General features: G+C 37.5%; 2 protein-coding genes across 3 annotated transcripts; both read left to right on the top strand.

Moving 5' to 3' along the window:
* The first annotated feature begins 436 nt into the window (after positions 1-436).
* On the top strand, positions 437-6,345 carry LOC110045499 (lipopolysaccharide-induced tumor necrosis factor-alpha factor homolog). Its single transcript, XM_089280275.1, has 3 exons — positions 437-708; positions 2,064-2,310; positions 5,002-6,345. Exons 1-3 carry the CDS (start codon positions 615-617, stop codon positions 5,108-5,110), a joined length of 450 nt encoding a protein of 149 aa, XP_089136401.1. The 5' UTR covers positions 437-614; the 3' UTR covers positions 5,111-6,345.
* A 2,196-nt stretch (positions 6,346-8,541) lies between these two features.
* On the top strand, positions 8,542-25,978 carry LOC110045447 (uncharacterized). 2 transcript variants are annotated; one of them, XM_020751056.2, is made up of 21 exons: positions 8,542-8,811; positions 9,780-9,884; positions 10,188-10,230; positions 12,699-12,774; positions 13,717-13,761; positions 13,870-13,922; positions 14,693-14,766; positions 14,846-14,892; positions 15,376-15,466; positions 15,694-15,782; positions 16,386-16,449; positions 16,562-16,659; positions 17,558-17,852; positions 18,472-18,830; positions 19,470-19,535; positions 20,103-20,271; positions 20,665-21,385; positions 22,401-22,618; positions 22,973-23,086; positions 23,622-23,722; positions 23,976-25,978. In XM_020751056.2, the coding sequence occupies exons 1-20, from the start codon at positions 8,671-8,673 to the stop codon at positions 23,718-23,720; spliced, it is 2,967 nt and encodes a 988-aa protein (XP_020606715.2). In that variant the 5' UTR covers positions 8,542-8,670; the 3' UTR covers positions 23,721-23,722; positions 23,976-25,978. The 2 variants fall into 2 exon arrangements, with proteins under 2 accessions (XP_020606715.2, XP_020606717.2); XM_020751058.2 differs by having other exon boundaries at positions 20,665-21,238.
* Positions 25,979-26,207: the final 229 nt, after the last annotated feature.

The following is a 26,207-nucleotide window of genomic DNA, read 5'->3' on the forward strand; positions in this document are numbered from 1 at the left end:
GTGTCGCGAAATATATACGCGCACCTCAAAATCGCGAAATAAATGTGTCGCGAAAATTTCGTGTAATATGGTGTTTAGTAGACCCTGTACTACATTTTAAGCGTCCGAAATAATTACAGTACAGGATTGAACTTTTAGTAACTCCAAAGCTCTTAACTTCCTCTTTGAAAGGAACTCTAGTTTAAGCACTGCTTGAGATATGTAACGACATGACTGACATGAATTTGTGCCATTTTCTCGTCGGTACATCTGTAAAGCCTTTTGGAGCAGTTGTATAATTTACACAGCTGTTATTTCAGTCTAATAAGTGTCTTTTACGCGTAAATTTACTTTAGCTATGTTTCAGCAAAGTTTTCCTAAATTTTGTCTGAAATTTGTCCGAATAAGACACTGGTATAAAGTGCGAAAATTAAACGTCCAATGAAACCAAAATAAAACGTCCTCAATTTTTTTTTTTTTTTTGCAAAAAGTTGGGGTAGAGAGGGTAAGGGAAAAGCTAGGAGCCTGGATCTTAGTAAGAGCATTCAGGTTCTTGTCACGAGACTGAAAGCAAGAGCGAAAGGGGAAATAAGTCATCTCCCGGAAAAAAGATATTGAGCAAGCTTCGACGACTCATGGAGGGAGGAGACACAAAACCTCCACCGTACAATTACGGTGCTATCCCAACAGATGCTGGTCATTCAGCACCACCACCATATACTGCTGGAGGTTTGTAACTGTCGATGATTTTTATTGCCTTTAGATGGAAAGAACAGTGTTATAATTGTACGTGCAAGAACACAACTGAACAACGATGACAGAACAGAATGTACAACGTGTCGTTGGAGTAAAGTCTCAAAACAGTGTAGCTTTTAAAAGCGATTAAAACTCATCAGGTTTGGTGTTGTAAGCGTGACTTCACTTCTGAACTCCACTTTTGACCTATTTATGTAAGCTTACGTAGTTTTTGCATTGCGTAAAAGAATTGATTTATTCATGAACGAAGACACACATGTAGCGATAAGCTTTTTCCACTTCTTAAAGCTTCAAATTCTCTTTTCCGCGGGTTATTCTAACTCCAGTGTTCTACCGTGGAATTTAGTTGTCTTTTGGGCTTGAATAGCCATCCCTACATTGGCTTGAATTCATAGACGTGTATTTTAATTTGAGAGATGACATGCCACACTAGTCTTTTAGTTGCTTACAGGGGGCTGCAAAAAACTAGAAAAGTCTGATTCACAATTGCCATAATGGCCTAGAATTATTCTGATTTGGACGGTTTGCAATTACCATATGGATATCTTTTTATGTGACAATCCTGTACAGTTTGCAGAACACAGAGTTAGTAGCCAGCTGCTACCAGCCAGTCAAACAAAATAATTTGGCCAGTTAGGCTAGGGCTTCACAGAAAACTTAACTTAAGTGCAGTAAATAATTTAATTAAATAATTTTTATAAGTAAACAGAAATTTTAAGAGAAGAAGGAAGAAATTTTTTTAATAGAATGCAATAATAATATTAAAGGTGATTTCCACTCCATACTGTGCAGTCTCAACACCCAAATGTTTATAAACATTAAAGAGACCTCACTTGATGTTATTCATTACAAACCACATACCTTATCTTTGAGGCCTTTCAAATTCTTTTTCCGAGTGCTTCATTGATTTTTACTGTTGCAAAGTTGTTTCATCAAGTGATATGAGAGAGAACGAAACATAATAAAAGCAGTTTGCGACGCTTCACGTCCATAATGGCGGTTGACAAGAAACTTTGAATTTACTTCTTGTATGTAGTTACAAAATGTTCATATTTTGTGATGTCATGCATGAAACAAAACAGAAAATGTAAACAAACTCTTGAGAGTGTGTAATACGGACTGGAAATCATCGTTAAGTATCCCATTTCATGGGTGTCTGAAGAGCCATGTTATCAGCATGTTTTTTTTTTTTATCAATCTGAGATGTCTTTGAAGAAGGGTATTGTACACCTTGCAACAATTCTGTTTTCAAGAACCATGATGAAGGTGTCTTGAAGTTATTTTTCAATTGCATGTCTGTTTTTTTTTTTTTTTTTTTTTTTTTTCAGCGGGATACCAGCAGACAGGAGGGAACCTTCCACCCCAGGCTTATCCCCAGCCTCGGCCTTATGTACCTCCTCCTAGAACCACGACAACCATCATTACACCACCAGGTCCAATTATTATGAACATGGCTTTTGGTGAGTCTCCGCTTAGCATGGTGTGTCCGCACTGCCAGACGCACATCATTACATGTACAACATATCAAGATGGAACCTTAACATGGCTTGCTGCTGGAGCTCTTTGTCTTGTGGGGTAAATATCTCTTTCAATTTTACTTTCATTTTAGCAATTAGGATGTATAGTGTACAATTTTGTTGTGCACTTTAAAAAGTTGTGCAATTCAGATTGCAAGGGTTAAAGCTGGGGATACTATTTCCTGTTCTTGTTATAACTCCAATTACAGACCCTCTCTCCACCCAGCCCAGTTGTTCAAAAGCATGATGACTCCAGGATTAGCATGGATTTTATTCTCAGACTAGTTTAAGAGGTTTTCAGTGACATATCTCTTCATTTTTTTCTGTATTTGGTTTTGACATTGATTATGATCCTACCCTACAAGACATATGTAACAACAACAAAAACCAATCTTATTCAAAAGAAATGAAATACTTAATTATCCTCTAATCCTGGATTAGGAAGTGTTGGTTATCTTTTGAACAACCAGGCCCAGTGGTATAAATGATTAGCAGTGAATTGTAATGGTAATTCAGGGCTCAAAAAAACTGCCGTCCGGTTGTCCAGGACAAGTAGATTTTCCTTCTGGGCAAGTAGCTTTTCATTCTCACTTGCCCAATGGGCAAGGGATCAGGTAAGTTGTCTGCCATCTAAAGCATTAAAAGAGCAAACTAAGATTTGCCCATGGTAAGCAAAATTTGAGAGCTACACTTTACTTGTTCCAAGTACAAGCTGGAATTCAAGTTTTTTTTTTTGAACCCTCGTGGGTAAACCATAGCAAAGTACAGAAGGGCTGGGTAATGACAGTAACCTGTTGTGAAGTAGCAACCCACTTACATGTATGTAAGGGGCGTCAACAATTATTAATGACCAAGTTGGGTCTTACATATCCAAGAACTGGAATGAACTTAATCCTCTATGTTTACTGGTCATACATGCAGTAAATGCGGAGAAAGGACTGACTGAAGTGGATGATGAATAGTAAAATCTAAGACTCGTCAACATGCCAAGACCCTTGTTAGAAAATCCAAGACTGAGTCTGAAACAATTTTAGACTCCAAAGGCAAAAGGAACACACAAAATGAGACCTTGTGACTCATCTCAAATGCTGTTAAGATTTTGAGATCAGATCATTAATTGTCCTTGGATCCCAACCATTTGCCATCTCTAGAGGTGAAGTTCCATCCTGTTCAACTTGACTGACTGTATGATTGATATTTTATTAGCCTGTTCTGGGCGTTTGGTAAGTAGTCGCCTGGGAACTTGTATGAAGAATGAGTGGAAGAAACGTGAGGGTCCCCCTTGCTCTTGCACAAACATTACAGAATCGTGCCCATTGAAAAACGACACACAGGAAAATGCAAATGAGCTAAAAAGGAGACAGAGAGCATGCGTAAGGCCTGTCAATCAAGACCTTTCTCATGGCAATACCCATTGTAGGTCATTTTCACGAGTATTTGTTCTAGATCTGACTGCTCAAATTTTGCCCTATTCATCAGAGAAGAATAGAGGTAATTAGACAGTATGTTTCATCAAATATAACTTATGCTGCTGGTAAGCAGAGATGTCAGATAATATTTCAATATTCTAGGGAAAAATTCTTGCTTTCACCACTTTTAATGTTAATTTGCAAATTGATATTTTAAATCAAATGTGCACTTTATTATGTACAAAATCTTCTGGAAAGTTTTAAAGTACTCTGATATATCTGAATTGGCTGGCATATGTTGATCAGTTGTTTACATTCTATGCAAATTTATCAGCTGGCAGCGTGAGACCATGAAAGTTGAAATCGCCTTTTCAGTAAGGGGGTGCGGGCATGAAATACCACCGTCTGCTGTGTTTGCCAAATGTTGATCAAAAACATTCCTTTTGTTGACAAAAATGTTCAAACAGTAGAATTTATGTTAGCAAGAGGATGGTTTAAATAAATTACTTAATATTGCCGTTAAGCAAAGACATGTTGTATCACATTTCACTTTTCAATGCTTTGACAGCAAATAAATTGATTAAACTGAGCAAAGTGAACGATGTCTTTCTAAGTTTGAAACTCACTTTTACCCAAAAAAGAAATATATTACATTTTAAGGTATAACTCCTTTCCTTATTGTATTGTTGCTGCCTAGGTTGCTGTCAGTTCTAAACTAAGCAATGGATATGATTAAATATATTTGCTTTCAGAAGCAAGCATTTAGCACATTCGATCGGCGATGTTTAAGGGTCAAAAATGCTTCCATAACAAAGTCTGTCCTTCACATAAATCAGTAGTTTTACTTAAAAACACGAAGAGATGGCTAGATTTTCTCAAGGGGTATGCTGCTTTGCGGTTCAATATTTTGCAGTGAGAGTTTACTTGTGTGGTTTTGTGTAAACACTCCACATTCTGTTGATATGTACACATCAGGCCTTTTCAGATGAAAAGTGCATTTCAACACTTTCAAACAATACTAATTGCCCCAACTGTACATGTATCTGTATTGTTTTGAAGGATGCCAGGGGAGAACTTTTAACTTCTCTTTGGGAATTTGTCACTTAAGAATCTTAAGAGACTGAAACCAGCAGTAGCCTTTGCAACCTCATTCACAGGTCGGTGCTCCTGCAAAGCATCATGGGTACCCCACTTTTCCTGGGTGGCGCTTTTCAATTGGCGCAATTCTGTAATGTTTGTCGTGTTCCCCTTTTCCTCTCCCCCACAAAAGTCAAACTGAGAGCCTGGAACAAACAATATTTTACCCATTGCAATAATTGTAATTTTTTATTGTCTCGCAGCGGCTGGTTAGGTTGTTGTTTGATTCCATTCTGTTTGGATGGTTGCAAAGATGTTATTCACTCCTGTCCTAACTGCCATGCAAGACTTGGAACTTATCGCCGAATGTAGAGTGTTCTGCAAGTCATAACTGATATGTACTGCACAGTAATATTGATGAGTTTCGCTTGATACAATGCAGACCATTTGTTTTCCATGCCTCGTCAGAACAAAAGAATGAATTATTTACTAGTAGTATTATTCAGTATATTAATGTAGAATTGCCTTACGCTTTTTCTTAATAGCTGGGCTAAATGTATTTTTAAATTACTCTATTTTCAGAAATTGGTAATAACACAAAATATGGGCTAAAATTTTGATCTGGATATAACTGCAGTCAGTATAACATAAACCTCTTGAGGCGCCTTGTTCCTGTTAGTTTAACTTTCCAGGTAAACTTGAAACTTGGACCACAGCCAAATCTAGAAGTGGTCTTTCCAGTAAACAACTCTCCAAGCAGACTTCAGCTTTGGTCATTTTAGCAGCAGCCATTACAGCTGGTAAAACAAGTTTAGAACGTCTGTGGAAAACTGGGTTCAGGAATATTGAAATAAAATTAATATTGAAAACAACTTGTGGGAATATTTTTCTATTGCCAGCTATAATCTGTCAGCTCTCGACATTCCTTGATTCAGTTTTCCAGTCATCAGCTTGCTATATAGTGTTGACAAAAGCTTGTTTGCTGGGTTTCAGTGTTTCTGTCAAATGCATTAGTGCTTCCATTCAGAGTACAGTTCCTTTTGTCTTAATGCTACAGTCAAGATCTTCATATCCCAGTAGTATCAACCTTAAAATGTAGTAATATTCAGTAGTTATCTTAAAATTTATACAGTATCATCCTAATAGTAGATCAATATATATCAGGGGGATAGCTGCAGGGAAAACTTCACTGTTTGTATGTCCATGTGTGAAATGGGGAACTTGTGGTAGAATCATTCAGAGATACACTGTACAAAGTGCTTGTGTAGTTCATGCAAGGAAATTTCTCCCCAGGAAAAAGTGATCAGTCATTTCAATAAAAACATGTTTACATGAGGGGACATCCAGAATTAATAAAAATTTGTCCCCAGACTGTTCACTTGTGTGTAGGCCTAAAGAAACTGGGTACTACTGTAATGAAAGAGTAAATAATGTTAAGTATACACTTAATTGTCAATCTCGTAGATATATAGATCTTGGTACAACCTATAATAGTACTAACTAAAGAAAGAGACTCTTTTAAAAACATGTGTTGTCAATGTTTCTTTGGCAAAATTGCTTGCAACACAAAATATAGAAATGTTGCATCAATGCAGCTGTAACTCTGATTCTGTTTTGCCTTCTAATATGTGAGATTTTTGGTGAGGTCATGCTAGCATGAACTTACATCATGAACACAGAAGAAGCCTGTTTAAAGATATGTCCCTTATTAAGTAAAACCAGCTACATTAATAACAATTGCACAAACATTTAAAACGTTTTTTTTTTTCTTTTGTGAACTATGGTGAAAATGAACAAAAACTTTTATCAGGAAGTTGTGTATTTCCTGTTTAAATTCTGTAGTCTATGGTCAGTTATAAGGAATAGTGCTACCTGAGATGTTCAGGCTACCACCTAAGCTTGCTGTTCATATGGTTCACCTGTGCCCACTTTTTTATACAGCAGAGAAGAAACTCCTTGTCCAATTTCAACACATTACATTGGCCAAATGCACTGACTATCACCAGCGATATTTGTCTTCAGATAGGCAATTTGCATGTATGATAGTTTCGTTTGATGGTAACTACCAAAATGTTTCCTTTTTCTTATGCTAATTATGGCAAATGCCATGTAAACCCCACCCTAAAATAATTCTTGATAGTAACTAGACCGCAATTTTCCTTTTTCTTATGCTAATTAGGGCAAATGTTACTTAACCGCACCCTAAGATAATTTTTGATAGTAAGAACCAGAATGTTCCTTTTTCTTATGCCAGTTAGGGCAAATGTCACTTAACCCCACCCCAAGATAATTTTTGATAGTAACAACCAGAATGTTTCCTTTTTCTTATGCAAATTAGAGCAAATGTCACTTAACCCCACCCCAAGATAATTTTTAATAGTAACAACCAGAATGTTTTTTTTTCTTATGCTGATTAGGGGAAATTTTACTTTAACTCCACGCTAAAATAATTTGTGTTAGTAACATAACAGAAAAATATGTTCTAATAGTTGTAGCTAAATGGAAGACATAAAGAAAGTTTGCTATTTGCAGAATTACTAGTAACCATTTTTGTGTGTTAGTCAATAAGAAAGATAAAACATGTTTGACATTTTTAGACTTCAATGGTAGACAAGTGTCTCTGACAAATTTCAAGCACAAAGAATTTCCTTTGTTTAGCAGTGACATAATTATCCATAATATAGATAGTGAATGACTAAATGTTAGACAGGTGCTACTGGTTTTTTTTTTTTTTTTTTTTATAAAAATACACTTGACAGTCAATAATGTAAATGCAGCAATAATTGTAGATTAAAAAATACGTGCATGTGCAAACCTGCTTTACAGGAACCCCTTTGTGATTTAATTTTTAAATAGTTTATTTCTAAGTTGAAGAATGAGCTTGTACCAGTTTCAGTTTGAGGAAACTTCAAATTTTTATTTCATGTCTGCCTAAACTGTGGTAAACCAGGACATAATTATGTATATATTACATTTTCAAAATAGCCATAATAAAACGAGTTTAGTAGAATTGATCTTTTAGGAAGTAACAAAAGGCTTTATATAACCAGGTTTTAATGAAATAATTTTTTTTAAAAAATTACCGTTGTTAGTAATAGTTTTGTTTAGTGGCATTCTGGACTTTTGAATATATAAAGTTCGAAAGTGAGCTAATATCGAAATGTTTGGAATTCCTTTTAAGGCAGTCCGTAAATAGAAAGTGACAGTAGATGACACATTTGTTGAACAGTTTCCCTAATTTGCACACGATATAAAAATTCAAACTGTTTATATTAAAAAAAATAAACATGACAGCATTCTGACTTGGTGAAAACTACCTTAACTTGATACTTTTTCTACAAGAACCTGGTCAATAAAGGAAACTAAGCCAGGGAAAACTTGTCACCGGTCATGGGAGGTTGTCCTTATAAAGTGACGTTCTGCTGTACTACCCACTCCAGCCGACAGGAAGTTTAATCAATATAATAATTTTAAAAAACAGTTTGACTTAAGTTCAGTCCAATAACCGGAAACTACTCGGCCAATTTGCGTGACGATTGAGAAATGGTCGCCAGTTTAACACGAACTACGGCATTTTACAAAGGTATGGTCGTATATTTTATTGTGCCGGGAAAATGTTTGATATTTAAAACTTTCGTCATCACACACACACACCCACCCACTTCCGACCGATGTCGAGCATGACATGTTGTGGCGGGAAATACAGCCCGCTGAGAATGAACCAATTACATCACTAAGAACAAATAACCAGTATCAAGCACGCCCAATCTGATTGGTCCAAAGAGAGTCTTCTAATTAGAATCACGTGACATATTGGAATCCATAGCCCCGACCATCGTTGAGTTCGAAGTTAGTGTTTGTCTCGTTGCCTTTTAGGTATATAGATTAACAGTATTTTTGGGTCATAGTTGAGAGAATTTCAGGAAGAGTCGATGGCTGGTGCTACAGGAGAAAATGCAGAAAGTCCGGCGGCTTCTCCGAGACAGCAGGCGAACAGAAAACCGTCGCGCAATCGCCTTTCCTGCCAAGTAACTCTTTTGGACGGAACGGTTTTAACTACCGATCAGTTACAAGTAAGTTAAAGTTTCTTTCAACGGTTGAGATTCTTAGAAGTCTTAAGCTGATTTGATCGGTTTTCAACCAGTAGTTACCTTTTGGTTTTCCCATGTAATATCGTAAACCGTCATGCATAGAAATGTAATTCTATAAATTTCACAATGAATCATTGCACATCAAACATTTTACACTTGTTGGTCTAGCGGCTCGACCTACAATGATTTGAACGAGGTTTTGGAAGTTTTCCACAGTTTTTCCACATCATAACACATTAATGCCAAGAATTGATGTTAATCCTATACGATTTTACTTTTTTCTAGGACAATTTTGGAAAGGGAAACCAACCTTCGAAACGATTATTTTAGCCAGCGTTTCAGGAGCACTATCGATTATGTGAAAATTAACACGTTTCGTGGCCGTATTGAGAGACTCCCTTAACGGCGTATAGTTGTAATAATAAAATCGACGCGCTAATAGTTTTGGGAACTTATTTCGGCGCATATAGTTAAGAAATTATATTTGCGCACAGAAAAATCAAACTCACGTTTACCCTTGTTCTACGCTGTTGTATTAATTCGGGTGCATAATTCCTCATTCCATTATTACTTCGTCATTTCACTGCGCTGTATGTAGGATTTTTATTTCGCGTCTTCTCCATCTTGTAGCTCAAAATCCGTGTCGATAGGCTAGACGTCAACCCTGCAAGCAAAGAAAATGTTTACTTTAGCGTGCACGCTTTGCTTGGTTGGGGTGTCGTGTTACAAAACGGCGTAAACTAAAACTTGCTTGCTGCAGTTAAGCGTTATGTTTTGACGATCATTCTTGTGAAATTGTGCAGTTTTAGTGTCATTACATCAAGACTATCGAACTGTACAGAAAGTGAAGTTCTGTGCCAACTTTTGGTGTGCTCGTTTAAATAACATATCCCCATTGTCTATGTTAAGTAGAAGCTTAATATGTGTTAACACGAGTTTGCTTTCCAAAGAAAAGTGCCAAAGGTCTTGATTTGATGCACTGGGTGACAACGCAGTTGAACATCTCAGAGAAAGAGTATTTTGGTCTTCTGTGGGAAGATAAAAATGGAGAAAAGGTACGTAGACGGTAGAAATAGCATGTATGTTCTTTAGTTCATGAAAGTTCTGTTTTGAACAGATGACCGTTTCTTGTCATTACCAATCAACCCCCTATCGGGAAATCAAACATTGTTAAGCATTAGGAGAAAAGATTGAAATGATTTTTAGCTTGTTTAGCGATTGTGTGGTATAACTTTCGTTGCGTGACAAGCAGGTTAAAATATTATTCACTATCTTAAATGTAACAACTTTCAACAGGTCTTTGTTGGGTTCTGCACGCGATAACTGCGATATGATTTCTTATTTTGTTTCGTCTACAGTACTGGCTTGATCCCCAGAAGAAAATTACAACTCAGCTGAAAGGTATATTTGTTTTGAACACCAAGAACTTTCCTATTTTCCCACGTCTACGCCTAACGCCTAACGCCTAAATGTTATTGTCATGCTAATTTGTTTTTTAGTATTCTAGACAAACGTTTCCCAGGAGAATTATATTGTGTAAATTTGTGGTGTGAGTTCGATTTGTAGAATATTTATGAGCAATTTTAATATACCTCTCCTTGAACCACTGTTGTTAGATTAAAACAAATTGTGTTTGTTTTAGATGTAGACAATATTTTGGATTGATCAAAAATTTTAGATTCTCCTGTTTTCTAAAATCAAATTTTCCACTACAATGATTTATTCATGGGTGGCTCCAAAAAGGTGTTAGTAATCTTAATGTTACATGTAGTTACCAAAGAGGATTATAATAGTTTCAATTCAGACAAGCATACAAAGATAACTGGAATGAATGGTAGATTTATTAGTTGCAGAAGGGTTTGTTTATGGTACATGCTGCTGGAGCAGATAAAGATCTCCAAGGTTGACAGCATTTGTTTTCCTCTATTTGAGGTCTAATTATTGAATAATTTCTTGATTGATGCCATCAATATAACCTGTTGGTCCTGTTAAGATAAAAGCACCCAGAGTATTTCCTACCCTATCTTGATCTAAATGCGATTGGATTCTTAGCATTTCAGACACATGTTTGTTTGGTTTAGTGGTCTGTTTAGTCTATTGTTTTATTTATTTGTATCTCGGTCTAAAACAAAATAAATATTCAAACTCTGAGCTAAATACACAAAGGTTACATTTCCATGACTGAGCACTATTTAATTTCCATTTTTGATAGCATTATTTCCTGTCATGAAGGAGACACCCTTATGTTCAAAGGTTTCCCATGTGATAAAACATTTGTTCACTGAAGTGTTCACGTGGGAAATTTTTCATTCTCAATATTGGAGTACTCTGGTTCTTCACGGTGGTCTTTAGTCAGCGCAGCAATAATTCTGGCTCTTCATACCAGTTGAGACCTCTCACCCCAAGTCATTCACACAAAATGTAAAAGTCATGAAACTTGAAACTTGAAACTTGAATACATGTATACTTATCAGGTCACAGAAAACTAATGGCATCTTGAATCCAAATCTCTTTGAATACAAAAGCCATTCGATATTCTTAGTGAGGCTTCTGGATTTAGTTTTTAGTTTTGAAAAATACATCTGTGGCAACATCATAGTCTAATTTTTGTCCCCAAGTTTTCTTTGTGTACCCTATGTTGTAGCAACCATTTTCATCCTTGAGACACCATGAAATATATTGACTAAATTGCCAGAAATTTTAGAGTTTTTTAATCTTTTTGTTTGGTGTTTGAGACTAGTTAAAACTTGCTCTTATGATTGATTCAAATTTCATACATGTATACTCTAAATGAATAGAAGACACAAAATTAATGTGGTTGAGATGTTTAAGTAAAAAAAAAAAAAATTGCAGTGTGCAGAAAAGCTAGGGAGTTTGCCATTTAATCCATGTTATTTAAGAAAAGAAAATTCATTGTAATTGAAGGGACGTGAACTTAATTTTGTACAGCTGTTGACAATGATAATTGTTCATGAGCTTTTGTCCTGCATCGCAATTGAATTAATCACATTGAAATCATGGCTTCTAGAACATATTAATGCATTTATAAATAAGAATCAAGGTGCAAGTGGTCAGGATCCTTTTAAATGCATACATGAAATTTTGAAGGATGTCACTGTTGACAGTCTTTCATGAAAGTGGCATTGAAAAACTATTCTTAAATCTCTCAAAGTCTTAGAGAAGATCTCACTTCACAGGTAGAAAGTTGTAGCTACACGGATGCCATTGTATTCATTTTCTTTATCATTACTTATTTTTAGAAAATTTTAGCACCCTTAAGCTAAGTGTCTCTTGTCCTTGCCAGGTTACGTTTGAAGATAGTGTTTACAGCATGACTGTGTAAATTAAGAATAATAGTACTACTGTTTTTCTGCACAATTCAAAAGAGGATTTTGCTTTACAAGCAAAATCATTAGGTACACATGCATGTAGTCAAACCTCTTTAATTTCCAAGACAACTACACACATGTAAGGGCCAGACCTGGGTGCTCACATCACATTGTCCATATTACAGAGATACATTGTAAAGGTGACCAATATGAATTCTGTTTTATCTGGGACTTGTGCTGTCCTTATGTCCGAGTTAGAGAGACATCCTTAGGGAGACGTTCAACTGTACTGGTATTGTATTTATTTCGGACATCTAGATGTTTTTTTTAGATGGCCACAAATGTTGCTTTAATGCAACCGGATATGTATAATTTTTCACCTTTCTTATGTTACTGTCTTCTTCTAAAAGCCCTTAGGGATGCATGCAAGTTATGCTTGTTTGTAAATTCTTTTGAATCAACTCCTTATGTCATGGTAACATGTATTTTAAATACCGTTACTACAGATATTGCACTTCTGTTTTACATCGTTGTTTTCAGGTGTCCAACCTAACTTTGGATTTGCTGTGAAGTTCTATGAGCCTGTGCCATCACAAATTAAAACTGACTTTACCAGGTAAGCTAGCAATGCATTTGCAATTAAGTATGCATTGTTTATTCTCGCTGCTTTTCTTGTGTAGGTACATTTATTTATTGATATATTTATTTAATATTCTGTCTACCTTTTAGTAATCCAGTAAACCTACTTTTTTCCAGAATAATGTTTACCTTAACTTCAGTTTTAAAAAGCATGAATATTTGGTACATTAAATGGTTATTCTGTTGATACCTGTTAAAATGAAAGGAAGTGGCAATTATTTGCAGAAGTTCACACTCTCTCAAGGTTAAGTGCATCTTAGCAACACTAAGTGAAATATTTTCAAGGAACTTGGTGTTGTTACAGCTGTAAACTGAAGAGCTTTTCATAGACATTTTTATTAATGCTGCAATCAAAATGGATCAAAGAATGCAGAATTACTTTTAGAGATAACACTGTAATTGAAATTCAGTTGCTCCAATGATCTTAAGTTGAATTCTTGGTCAGACAGCTGGGTGAAGTGTCTGGACTTGGACTTAGCATATGTGCTAATTAGTCAACTAATGTATTTAGTGAGTGATGTATAATTTCATATATTTACATGTAGTTATTTGCTGTTCAAGGGTATTTAAGTTGTTTGTTTGTTGTTTAGTATTGTATTTTTTGGTTGGATAAACCAAATATCAATTTTAAAATCCTTTAAGAAAGAATAAAGCATGAAAGCTTTGCATCCATAGTGGTGGATAACCTGAAACTTTCAATTTAATACTTCAAAATGTTACATGTGCATTACTGCCTTCTTGAATCAAAACAAGCAGGTAGACAATCCAAAACAGTGTGCAGTATAGACTGGAAATCATCTTTAACATAACTAGTATTCACTGTAGCATAAGAGTGTTTAGAATGGTGTTTTGTATAACTGACTACAGTGCAATTTTGAAACCTTCTTACACTCTGTTTGTTTGCATTTTTGCTTCCAAGGTATTTGATGTGTATGCAGTTGAGAGATGACATAAACTCGGGAAGGTAACTTATTGATATAATTAAATCATTTTGTGTGCTTGGTTTGGTTTGGTCTTCAGCACCATGGCTGACAACCAGTTGAGTGATGTTTTTGTGCATGTATATTTTCAGATTACCATGTTCATTTAGCAACCAAGCGGTACTTGGATCGTACATTGTACAGGGTAAGACAAAGTTAGGCATGTAGCAATCATTTGATACCACATAACCAAGCTTTGGTCTGTACATATTGTAAGGTTTAATATCGCACAACAGTATCTGGCAGAAGAATTGCTGCTCATAATGTTTCTACGCAAATGTACATGGGGCTTGAATGAAGTGTTTGGCTAATGTACTTTCAGTGGTCCCGAATCCAGCTCCTCAGTTACACTTTCTAAAATAGCCAACTGGTCTGCCTCCTGCCAGTTGTGGTGTTTAACGATGTTGAGTTTATTTGTACATGTAGTATTTTGCTCACTTTTTGTTGCTCTTGGCCCTGAATAGCACCAGTGGGGGGTGAGCAGACTGGTCAATTACAACTTACATTGATTTTATTTAATATATATTTCTTGTTGTGCAAGCCAGGAAGGAAAACACAATGTGAGAAAATAAGTAATTATAATTTTAGTGGGAGGCGTGGTTGCTTCAAGGTTAGTGTGCTTGTCTCGGGATCGAGCAGTGTGGGTGCAAGACCTGGCCGGGGACATTGTGTTGTTTTCTTGGGCAAGACACTTCACTCTCACAGTGCCTCTTTCCACCCAGATGTATAAATGGGCACTGGGGGTAACCCTGCGATGGACTAGCATCCCATCAAGTGGGGGGTGGGGAGTAGAAATATTCCTAGTCACTTCATGCTACAGAGACTAGGATAAGCTCCGACCTAATGGGCCTCTTGGGTCGTATGTAGACTTAACCTACCTTAACCTGTTACTAATTTTGGTGGCTCAAAACTTAGGTGATGTTGGCGATTTTGAACCTCGTGAGCATGGGACTGATTACTTGGATGGAATGGTGTTTGCACCAAACCAGGTAAGTAATAAGCTCAAATTTCGTGATTGAAAACTACTGCTCATTTTCTTACTTACTGACTCTCATTGGTATTATATAGACACAAGAACTGTTGGACAAAATCAGGGAACTACATAAACAACACAGGTATGACAAAAGGCTTTCTTAAAATTAAACACTCTTGGTGTCTGAATTTGTAGCTTCTGTCAAAATCAATATGTTAAATAATTTCATGCAAAGGAATTCTTGTCTGATTGCCCAGAGCTAGTGGCTAGTGCATTTTGTTTGGGCAAGGGAAGTTTCTTGGAAAACTTTTTTTAGGAAATTCAAATTAAAGAAGTTCAGTAGGAGATTGAAATTTTAGAGGGCTAGACAGAATGACTTTCAGGCTAACACATTTTTCATGTAGTTACAGCTTGCCCTTTAGGGACCTGAAATTTGGTTTTCTTTGCACCCTTTTTGTGGTCCTTTTAGTGCTTTTTGAATCTAACATTGATGTCATTTTTGATTTCTGTCAATGGTTTTGATTTTGGATTTGTCAATTTACCACAAACTATCAGCAAATAGATTTTATGAAGTATTTCGAGCTTTCAGCTGAATGGTCAACTGTCTTGGTTAATTCATTTCCAGGGGTCTCAGCCCAGAAGAGGCTGACCTACAGTACCTAAAGATTGCAGCATCTAAACTTGTCATGTTTGGTGTTGATGCCCATCCTGCAAGGGTAAAAGACAGCTTTTATTATTTGTTGTTTTATGAATAAGTTTGATCGGCCTAATCAAAGTACTGATGTACATGTATATAACTAGTTACATGTAGGACTAGATACCAATAGACAGTATTTACTGGGTACTCATTACTACTTCCAGAACTGTAGTCACTGGCTAATTTAATTTACGGGTTTTGTGTGCAAGGTTTGTTGATATCAGTTTTCTAACAATCAATATTTAGGAAGAAGATGGTACTGAAATACTTATTGGTGTGTCACATGACGGCGTGGCCAGTTACAAAGACAGGCTGGTGGTGAAAAGAATCCCATGGTAAGTGCGTGTGGTCTTGCTTCTGCTGTATGGAGTGCATAGCAGTATTGTCCCCCTCCCCTCCCCTTCCCTGCTAGGAAGTTGGTATGTCACAAGCTACTCTGCTACTTTTTGTCAGGCTGTGATGGGGGGAGGGGGTGTTGTTTGTCAAGCAATTTTGCTGGATCGATTTATTACACCTAGGTAGAGGCTGTCTGAAAGTAACATCTTTTGTCCAGTAAGCCTAAACAGAAATATTGATGTGGGGAGCAAACCCATTGACTGTCTGTTTTTGTAACCAGTAGAACACTGTGCACACTGCTCTTTAAGTGTTTAATGTGTAGTACCAGAAAATATCCATACTCCCCCCACAGAAGGGATTGGAATTTCCTGGCGGGTGGGGGTTTCTCTAAGACCAAATAATTTTAAAAAATGTATCAAGTTTAATTGGAATTTCCAGAGGGGTGGGGGGTCTTAGAAAAAATCCCTTCTGTGGGGGAGTAATGGCTATTTTCTGGAACTACACAATCCATATGCAGGTCTCTATTTTACATCAATTTGTCCAAAGTGTGTCATTCTGAAAATAAAAAAAATTGTCTCTAAATTCCTTTAAATTGTTATTAGGTCAAAGATTGATTATATCAAGTACAGAAAAAGGAATTTCATTGTGAAAAGCCACCCAGGAGAGGTATTTTTAAGAATTTTTTTTTTTTAGCAAGGAGAATTTTATACAATCCTTTATGCAATACTTTAATGAATTAGCAGTTCTAATTGTTGTCCCATTTCTTGTTACTGACTAGCTGGACACTTTGACAACAACGTCAATTTATAAGATGCCAAGTGAGAAGGCAGCTAAACGCTTGTATAAATCCTGTGTGGAACATCATACTTTCTTCAGGTATAAAGACTAAGGGAATTAACACCAGAATGCTTGCCTCAGATCTGTGTACCCTGCATGTTAAATATTATGCATCTATCCTACATTTTCATATCTGTGCAGAGCAAGCATTGCTTCTGACTTGATTGTAGAAAGGCTTCAAATTTCCCTTTGGAAAAGTAAAAGATGTTGAGCAACACATGCATAGAAGTGCTTCTTATTGGCAGTTGTTCAAATGGTTGCTCTATGGTTTCATTTATAAAATAACATTAAGAAACACCTGATATAGGGTAATAAATAGTGCTACCTGGAAGTAATGTCTGACAGCTTTCATTTGAATGGAACTCACATTAGGCTGTTATGCAAAGGTAGACCCGTAATAATATATTAACTACTTGAAGTTTCAATCTTGGTGTGACAGAGTTAGGCATTTAGGATGTAATGTATCAAGCACAAAAGACCATTTCTAAAATGCCCAGAATAGAATTGAAAATTTTGACACATAGTGTAGTATTTTTGACGATCTTCGAGTTTGTTTGGAAATGTGCTCAGTGTTAAGGCAGTGGGTTACAATACAAAACTGTATGTCAAGCCACAAAGACCATATTTTAACACATTTCAAAAATGATGAAAACAATTTTGAAAATATGATGCATAGTGGAGAATTTTTGATGATCTTCAAGGTATTTGGAAATGTGGTCAAAACTACAACTTAACAATAGGAGAAAACAAATCATGAAAATCATGAAAATCTAATATGTGATCAGATATCCAAATACTTTCAGTCATGATTTCCTTTGTTTCAACGTGATGAATTATTAATAGGTTTGAAATCTATGTCTATGTTGTATGGATGCCCAAAACACGAAATCCTCAGTAAAGATTGCTCAAAAACATGAACTCTCCTTTCCTCTTACAGGCTAACCTTTTCTGATCCTCCACCGAGTCGCAGTACCTCACTTCTGAAGATGGGGTCAAAGTTCCGTTACAGTGACCGCACCCTATATCAGCTTCACAAGGACGGTCACCCAATTAAGGATCAGCCCAAGTTTAGCCGCGTTTCAAGTTTGAACTGGTCCCGTCGTTACCAAATGCCATCTCTGTCTGAAACTAGGATTTATGTGGATGAAAAGGATGATGACCGTAAAAAGAGGCCTCTCTCTGAAGGAGACATGCCGTCAAAGATGCCACTTTACATTCGAAAGGGAGTACAGGTACATGTAGGTCTTTAAACGCCTTTAAAGCATGTGATATCACACTTTACTATGTAGACATAGTTGTTTTACTGGAAAATACAGCATTCATAAAGTTCTTGCCAAACTGCATCTGAGACCCAAGTGGCATATTTTCCATATTTTCACTAGTGGAGATATTGATGATGTCTTTTGATATCATGTTTGACTCTTTAACTGTACTCAAATTTGTTGCTGTGTGACTGCAACATCATCGGATCTTCCTCAGAAGTCTTCGGCAATCTTTGGGTGTTTTCAGAAATCTTCAGTAATCTTCAGAAATTTTCAGAGAATATTCATGAACATTTGTTTAGCCTTCGGACGACTTTTGAAAAATCTTTGGAAAGTGTTGGAAATCTTCGGAAAACCATCAGAAACGTTGTTATTAGTATGTTTATGTAATAAACAAAATAATATATGGTTGCTTGTAGATATGGAATTTCTCTTCTTGTGTTCAACTTTACATTTATATCTCACTTGTAATATATCAAGTTGAACACGCGAAGAAAAATCTCATATCCAGGCATGCCCATGAATTATTTTCTCTACATTGTCAGGATAAGTTCATTAATTAATGTGCAATTATTGTTTTTGTTTGCAGGCTCCATTAATGGAAGAGGAATCAATGGCTACCCTGACACCAGAAGAAAGAGAACAATACCAGAGGGAAATGAGAGAGAAATTAGGAAAGGAAAGAGGAGAGGGTGGTCAAGATGTCATCAGAGCCACTGGCGCTGGAGAAGGTAGAAGTTTTTATGCATATGGAACTGCAGAAAGACCTGATCCACAAGCTACAGTCACTGCTGTTGAGGACGAAGCAAGAAGACGTGAGAAAGAGAGGAAAGAAGAGGCTGAACGTGAGAAGGAGCGGCTTGAGAGGGAAGCAGAGAGGGAGCGACTTGCCAAAGAAGCAGAAAGGGAGAGGAAGCTTCAAGAATGGATTGACAGTGAAAAGAGAAGGTAACAAATGGAGCTTTTATCACTAAAATGATTGTTTACCTTCACTGGAATCATCTATTGCCAATACCCCCAACCCCCTTCCCCCAACTTGGATCACAGAAGCCATTGAATTTTGTTTTAACACAGTAGACACTCACTTAATTGAGAACATCTTGCCATTATAAACAGTGGTCTTAAGGGCCCTAGCACTTACTAACCCACTCATAACAGACACAATAATTTCAACATTTTCCATGTTCTTGTTGTGTCCATTTTAATGAACTGTCTGGTACCTTAGATTATTGTAGTGCAGCATTCATGCTACTTATTGCGCAGCATGTTCATGATAGTTTAGACTGTAGCCTTTGTGGCTCAAACATTATTATGAAGCAGGAAGACTTCCAGGGTGCAAAGAAAACCAATCTTCAGACTTGCCCTTCAGGAAAGCTGAAGCTATGATATACTAGTCATTCTCATTAGCTCCCAAAATTAGGTCGTTCTTTCTGTCTTATTTCTTGTGACTTATAATTTCGTCTTGCCTGTTAGGCAAGCAATGGATTTAGTCCACTACTGACTTAAAAAAAAAATCAACTTGCCTTGGGCTACAAGCCACAACTAAACTTCCTTTTTGCCTGCTGAATGATCTTTTTCGGTTTTCAGAGTTGAGGAACAAGAGCCAGAAGTTGCAGGCATGGCATACATTGCTCCTGGAGGAACTGCTGAGAGGTAAATATCAAGTTGCGAAGATGTTACTGTTGAAGTCTCGAAGGTGGCACTTAATGCATGTATGCTAAACATTCAAGCCTCGCTTATTTAACTTCACGTCCTTTGGCTTTTCATCTGCAGCTGTTTCTCATTTTGACCTCTAAATGAGATACAGTAACTGAGTTGGAGTAGGGATAATTCTTCAAATATTGTGGAATATTTTCTCTTTACTCTGAGATTTCTCTTATAGGATATACCAATGGACACGGTACAAGCCAAGGATATCTGTTTCTAAAATTACATTGATGCAGCTGTGTCCTGTAAAACATGCAAAGACAAGTTGATTTTCGCTTGTTGGTTCACGCTGCCAAAATCCTGCCTGTATTTGCAGGCCGCCACCTGATTATTTCGGCCACTTTTTGCTGCGTGTACCATAGTGTGAGGTCATTCATTCCCATCTTCAGAGCCTCTTTGACAGCAAAGACTTTGTAGGGTCATTTGCGGTGGCTAAATCAATACGATTCCACTGCAGTTCCCCATCTTGTTATATCTATTCTAAGTGCTGATTGAGAATGCTGTCTGTTCTAGGGCAAAATTCACCATGGAAAAGACCAAAACTACCGAAGAGCCAGAGTTTGTTAGCATGGGCGTTGCCACACCAACGTCTGGTTTTGATACAATTAAGAGAGCAGAGACGAGGGTCGCTGACACTGATACCTACAAAGGACGAGTCCTGAAGATGCCAGAGGACGAGATGGTAAGACTAAAAATATGTCTCATGCTCTGTAGCCTGCGTAGTAAGCATTCTGGTACTAAGAGCTTTTTCCGCGTTTTCCATGCACAAATTAGAGCAAGACAAAAAAAAATCCCTTGCTTGCCCCATGAACCCCCTGCTTCCTTGATTTTTATTCTCTCGGTCCCATTTGTGCGCCGCCAGAATGCGGATAAAGCTCTTCGGAGGGGAACGCTAGCTATGCAGTTTACGTGCTCTGATTTCCATTAGTGTATGGAGGTGCATTGGCGTAGTTGGTTACTGTCAGACACTAAGTCAGGCACTTATTTACATCACACATCCACGAGAGACGGAACCTCTTAGGAAAGACCATTGACAGTAAAATTAAAAGTAATGACTCTCATTTTTGTTCGGTAGGGTACTGACGTTTCTAGGACAAACACATGGGGAGGTGGAAGAAAGGATAATGTGTCATACACCCGCACATACACAAGCTCCACCTTACCTAATCGTGGCGGGCGAAAAGGCTATGAGAGCAACGTAACGTCCGAAGAGGACAGGAGACGTAGCGCGGATGATCTGCTGGATAACAATGAGAAAGACAGAGGTGGCCGACAAGGCAAAGTACCTCTTGTGAATAGGGATGAGCTGGTCAGGTACTATTCACCTGGATCTGCAACCAGTGACACTCTAAGAGCTGAGCCCGGCCAGAGTGAGATCAAGAGGTCACTTAAAGATGACCTCAACTTACAGCATGAGCAGGGCGAGGGTGGCTTCGTCAGGGAGAACATAAGGAGAAATGAAGGAATCATTGAACGACAATCGGTGAGAAATGACCTGGAGAATGCACCGCCTGAGATCACCACCAGAACCATGATCATTGACAGTCAAAGAGAACCGACCGTGTATCGGCAGAACAGGGCTCCTGAGGTGGAGACCCATGTGTTGTCGTATGGAGGAAGCCCAGGTGGAGATGCAGCATATAAACAAGGTACCCCATATCGCTATAATGACTCTACACCGGCTAGTTCACCCGAGCCATACTCACCTCATGCAAGACATTACAATGTGCCCAGCGTCACCACACAGAGAGTTGTGTATGACCAAAATGGACCTCCCATAAGTCCACCTTTGAGTGGTTAGTAAAAAATTTTAATTTGTGTACAAATTAACATACTGTCTGGCGTACATGTACTTGGTTCATGTTTTTTCAATCCCTGAGGCCTAATACACAGTTCAGAAATTTGAAATGGTAATTTGAATGTAAAAGCATGAAAGTTTTTTGCAGGCTGTCATCGGGATGGCAATTGTGTCGCATTCTTTGGTTCTTGTATTTGGCAGGAAACTCAGGGATTTGAAAACGGATTTGCACCACATTGCACAGTAGTGAACCTAGGAAGATCACCCTATTGCTGAATAATGTAATATCTGATTGGAGAAGGGCCAAGAAGTTTTTTCTCTCCAACCTCTTTCTACTGACCGCACAAAATCTTTTTCTTCTTTGGCTTTCTCTTTGTGTCGGCTTGACAGACCAAGGAGAACGAGTAGTTTCTTCTAGTGTACGACTTTTTCTTTTATTTTTAGCTCTTTAGCGTCAAATATTTTACATTGTAGATAATTTTTGTTATTTTATTATTTTATTATCTTTGATGTAAGTAGCATTGTTTCCCATAGACACAGCCACATCAGCTCATCAGCTGCTCTTACACACCGTGTATAAATAAATGCTGTTATTATTATCAGCATCGTCATCATCATCATCATCATTATCATTATCATCATCATTATCACTATTGTTATTACTATTATTATTACTTGTATCAGACCAAAAATAATGTCCTATCTGTACTTCGCCATCCACCCGTCTTTTGCGTACCATGGTATCCTCCAGTTGTGCGTGACTTGCGTAAATTGTTGTCATTTTGCTTTAAGGTTCGGTAATACAGGCAACATTTTTCTTCAACTTGTCTCGCAACATTGTTGCAAACGAGGTAGTCACAAACGTGGTAGTACGCGCAACAATGTGTTTCAACTTGCAATGCAACAATGTTGCGAGACAAGTTGAAGGAAAATGTTGACCGTATTACCGGGCCTTTGTGAATGAAGTCATTGCGTTCTTGCTTGGTGACATGCGTTGGTTTGTTGGGTCACAGGAACCCAAGATGGCGGCACAGTCATCACCCGCACCATCATGATGGGTGGTGGAGAGCCCAGCAGGACCGAGACCATCCGTCAGACCACCATGCCGACAGAGATCATTCAGAAGACCATCACTATTGAAGGTGATGGCAATCAGCTGACTGCCGAGGAATTGAAGGACATTATTGCTAAACATGCTGGAGAGATTGGCAGCAGTGAAGTGGTGACCACTGTAAGTCAATTCAATTAAGTCAGTAAGTCAGTCAATTCTGCAGTGGTAGAACTGCTTTGAAGTGCGGTGCAAGGCTGTGAGAAAAATTGCAAGGAGCCCAAAGTTTCCTAACCATGGGTGCCCAGTACTTAAACTGATACGAAAAAAATAAGTTTTTCCAGTCGTCCAAAGGCTAAAGTTAGTTTCCTGTGGCACCTAAGTGCTTCAAGAGCACAGCCCTGGTGGTGTAATTACCTTTAGGAATCATTTGACCCCAAACCTCCTTGCAAAATGGTAGAAATCAGTTAGTGAATATTTTTGTTCCGTACGTTGGAACTGAAGTTGTTTTTAATGTGCTTTTTTCTTCTACCGTAGACGTACACAACCAAGGTACAAGAAGTGAAGCAAACTAAAACAATAACCGAGACAATGAGGGTTGTTGATGATGACGGAAACATTATCAAAACTGGTGACCCAGAAACTGATGCAGTAAGTGAACCGGCTGAGAGAACTTTAAAGGAGTTCAGTCACGGTATTTTGAGTTATTTTGGCCACGTAAAAATATCTTTAAATGGAAGGAAACATGAAAATAATAATTTTCAAAGATAGAAAAACACCAAAGAGATAGTAATAAACCATAGAGAAACAAGGATGGTTAAGGATGGAGAAGATTAACACGGATTACAAACGACGAACTTGAAAAATTGAGGCTAAACTTTTCAAGATGCGCAAACCGTGACGAAGCTCCTTTAATACAGTTCCACGAAAATCTGTTAAGTCAGATTGAACTGAGCCCATAAGCATTTTTGCCAGAGGTGTTGCTAAGCAGCATGAGGTATTCCAAATGTCGAAGTGCTTGTAAGTCAAGGACTGGAATCGGGGATGTGGTAACTCTCCGAGTTAAATTATTTCTGTTCTGTTTTGGTTTTCTCTCACGAAGAAACATGAAGACGTCAATGGCTTATCTGGGGCAAGGTGCAATGTTCTTCACCAGTAGTAATTAATATATGATTATACTGTTTAGGCGATTATGGAGGCCATCCAACGAGCCAAGGAAGAAAATCCTAATGCAAAGATCACCGAGGTTGTTATTACCAGGACAGATGAAGAAAGCACAGCATAAAGGTAGATGTCAAGGTCGTATTTTGCATTTTCTGTATTCAGTGATTGGTCATTTGACTTTTCCCGCGCTTGTTGCTTGCTTAATGTTCTACCCCCTGAGTCGTGATCGGTTATTTAGATCTCTAAGTCTTGATCAGTCTCTGTACTCTCATAAGTCTCATAACGTGCATGCTTGAAACTATATCGATATTCTTGGGAGAAATTTCCTTTTGATCATAGTTTTTACCACACTGAAACTTTACTTCTCTCTCGGCAGTAATTAAGACGGACGGACCCTTCTTCAATGCAGCTGGCCAAACCGAAAAAGTGGCGTCCCTAAAGATTCACTTGCTAGATAAAGCACTATGCAAAGGAAACATTGTAAAGGTTGCGGGTTTAGAAAATGTGGTGTTGGAGTTGTTGGAGATGCAGACAAGCAAATATTGTTTAAGCAAGTAACTAGTTAGAAATGTTTATTTTAATCATCACATTCAAAGTAAGTTTAAATGTTAAATCGTTAAGATGCTTCCTTTTTCGGAGCGAACAAACTTCATGGGAAAGAATAGCTTAGCACGCTTAGTGAATTATAATATTGTAAATGTATAATTTAGAATAGTTTGAAGTCGATGAATACTAGACATATGCCATTTAACGAACGTACGTTGTAACTTAGTTTTTAAATTAAAAGAAAACAAGTCGACGAACTTGAGGGTATCGAAAATTGTAAGTCAGCAGTTTGAAATGAGGACGTGGACTGCCTTTGGTAGTTGGACATCAAAGTACTACAGTATCTAAAGTTCTCTACTAGATCTTAAAACTAAATAGACCTAATGAAATGGAAGGCAAGGAGGGTTCTCTTTGAAGATCTAACCTCGTTCACGTGAATAAACCTCTGGCTGGCAAACTTCACTTAATTAGGGGCTCCCCTTGGGAATTTTGCTTACAAAGCAACTGCTTAACCACTCGAAACAAGTCTCTCTTGTGGCCAAACGCTATGTAAAATTGTTATCGACCTATGAGAGGACAGGATCTCTGAATTGTTGTTCGCTTGGATCTCTTCATCTTTTGACCAGTATCTAACTAGGGTCAAAGACCTACTTTTTTTCGTATGCGTTTTCCCTGCTTTTAAGTGACAGTTTTTGACTATCTGCAGTTCAAAATGAAGCATAAATCACATTTAGTCGATGTCTTGGAAACTTCAGACTATTTTCAGATTTAACCCCAATCCATTGTCACGCCCGGTACTTGCGTTCCTCCTGACCAGCGGTCCCTATCAGCTTAAACAACGTTTGAGCATCAGGGCTCAGAGAATATCCTCAACTTACTTTAAGCGTGTTTCTGCTAGTTTCTGTGATAATTTCAGTAAAGTAACCTAATAGGCCTTTTCTGAGTTGTCTTTTGCTTCAGTGTTGAAACGAGTCTTCGCGCGAAACCATTCGTGTGAAAATGAGTTCCGCCTACAGGTTCATTTACATGTAAACTCATTTTCGTATGAAAGGTTTTGTACGAGCACTCGTTTTAAAACAGAGGCACAAGGTAACTCGGATATGGCCTATTGGTAAGTAATTTTCTTGAACGAAGAAGTCATTTGATGTATTGGGTCGAATCACGTCTTTTTGTGGAACATCCTAGTTTTTGAATTGTCACCTTGTTGCTAAGGAGACGAAGTTTTTGCTAAGCCCAACTGGTTTTAGTTTGCCAACATATATGTTGGGTTTTAATCAAAATAGTGTTTTCAATTTTATCTTAATTTTTAGACATTCACGTCTCTCAGACCTGCAAAGCGTATCTTAATAGAAAAAGCGATGAAATAAGCGATTTAATGAGAAAGCGATCATATTGTGTAGTGTAGTCCCTTCCAAAACTTGGGGATCGTTGTTTGGTTATGTTGAAAGGCAATAAAGTTATTAGATCTTAAGTTAGAGCTGTTTAGAGTTCGTTGTATCGAACAAACTAACGCGACTTGACGAAGAACTTCAAATCGCCTCTTGTCGCTTTCTGGGTAGGGAACTTTTTGTTTAATTTGGGATTAGGCTTTTTTTTTTGTTTTTTTTGTTTTTTGTTTTTTCGCTGCCGTTGAAAAGAAAGAACACATGATCTCCGGTTACTTTTGGTTCTACTGAGTTTAAATCATGCCTTTTATTATTAGATTAATCTTATTTATAGTGTTAGCTAAGCCGTGACAACGACTTTATTGAAGCCGAGCAGTTGTATACATCATAAATCATCGTTTATCGTGCTGTAAGTTTGTTGGTTTTTAATAAACGTATATGAATCGTTGCAATGTTTCATGTTCCTTCAACGAATGTTGGGCTATTTACTCTCTTGATTACCAACCCCTTAAAGCCCTTGTTACTAAAAAAGAAACAAAAAAAACATTTGGAGATAACCATACCAATTCTCTCGTTAACCTTGAATAGCTTATTAGTTGGAAAAATTGAAAAATTGATCATTCTTCATTAAATAAATTCATCAAAGCCTATTTTGATTGACCTGTTTGTTTCACTGT

This window comes from Orbicella faveolata, unplaced genomic scaffold, assembly GCF_042242905.1.
Source record: "Orbicella faveolata isolate gen_17 unplaced genomic scaffold, um_ofav_v1 contig_47, whole genome shotgun sequence".
NCBI lineage: Eukaryota > Metazoa > Cnidaria > Anthozoa > Scleractinia > Merulinidae > Orbicella > Orbicella faveolata.